This window comes from Austrofundulus limnaeus, unplaced genomic scaffold, assembly GCF_001266775.1.
Source record: "Austrofundulus limnaeus strain Quisiro unplaced genomic scaffold, Austrofundulus_limnaeus-1.0 Scaffold2888, whole genome shotgun sequence".
NCBI classification, from domain to species: Eukaryota; Metazoa; Chordata; class Actinopteri; order Cyprinodontiformes; family Rivulidae; genus Austrofundulus; species Austrofundulus limnaeus.
The window spans coordinates 10,423-11,436 of record NW_013955290.1 but is presented as its reverse complement, the minus strand read 5'-3'; the positions used below and the strand labels follow the sequence as shown (position 1 = coordinate 11,436).

General features: G+C 45.2%; 1 protein-coding gene across 1 annotated transcript in view; it reads right to left on the bottom strand.

Annotated features, from left to right (window-relative positions):
• Nucleotides 1–66: 66 nt before the first annotated feature.
• Nucleotides 67–1,014, bottom strand: part of si:ch73-71d17.2 (uncharacterized protein CXorf57) — a gene marked incomplete at its 3' end in the record, with an annotated part of 11,140 nt that continues 10,192 nt past the window's right edge. Inside the window, 1 exon segment of the mRNA XM_014000282.1 lies at nt 67–192. Within this exon segment, the coding sequence (XP_013855736.1) occupies nt 67–192 (126 nt within the window).

The following is a 1,014-nucleotide window of genomic DNA, read 5'->3' as shown; positions in this document are numbered from 1 at the left end:
AAAAAAAAGTTAATTTTGGGGTAAGTTACTCTTTAATAAAAACTAAAGGGCTCAGGTGTGTCTTACGTGGGTGGAGCCTCAGGTGTGTTTCAGGTTGAGACGTGGAGAAAAGCTTCACCATGATTGGCTGATCACTGCTTCCATCCTCCAATCGCAGCCACCGGTACTCCAGAAGGTCCGCCCCTCGCCCGTCTAACAGTAAAGAAATAAAACTTGAGTTTAACGCCAATGTTACACCTGTCTGTCTCCATGGTAACCCTCAATCCGTTTATCGTTCTGTCTATTTTTAACTGCCAATCAAAAATCACAGAATGAAAAAGTGACCGGGTCAGTGTAGTCAGTGTAGTCAGTGTAGGTCAGTGTAGTCAGTGTAGGTCAGTGTAGTCAGTGTAGGTCAGTGTGGGTCAGTGTAGGTCAGTGTAAGTCAGTGTAGGTCAGTGTAAGTCAGTGTAAGTCAGTGTAGGTCAGTGTAAGTCAGTGTAGGTCAGTGTAAGTCAGTGTAGGTCAGTGAAGGTCAGTGTAAGTCAGTGTAGGTCAGTGTAAGTCAGTGTAGGTCAGTGTAGTCAGTGTAGGTCAGTGTGGGTCAGTGTAGTCAGTGTAGGTCAGTGTAGGTCAGTGTAGGTCAGTGTAATCAGTGTAGTCAGTGTAGGTCAGTGTAAGTCAGTGTAAGTCAGTGTAAGTCAGTGTAGGTCAGTGTAGGTCAGTGTAAGTCAGTGTAAGTCAGTGTAGGTCAGTGTAAGTCAGTGTAAGTCAGTATAAGTCAGTGTAGGTCAGTGTAGGTCAGTGTAAGTCAGTGTAGGTCAGTGTAAGTCAGTGTATGTCAGTGTGGGTCAGTGTAACTCAGTGTAAGTCAGTGTAAGTCAGTGTAGGTCAGTGTAAGTCAGTGTATGTCAGTGTGGGTCAGTGTAACTCAGTGTAGTCAGTGTAAGTCAGTGTCAGTCAGTGTAGGTCAGTGTAGTCAGTGTAGGTCAGTGTAGTCAGTGTAGGTCAGTGTGGGTCAGTGTAAGTCAGTGT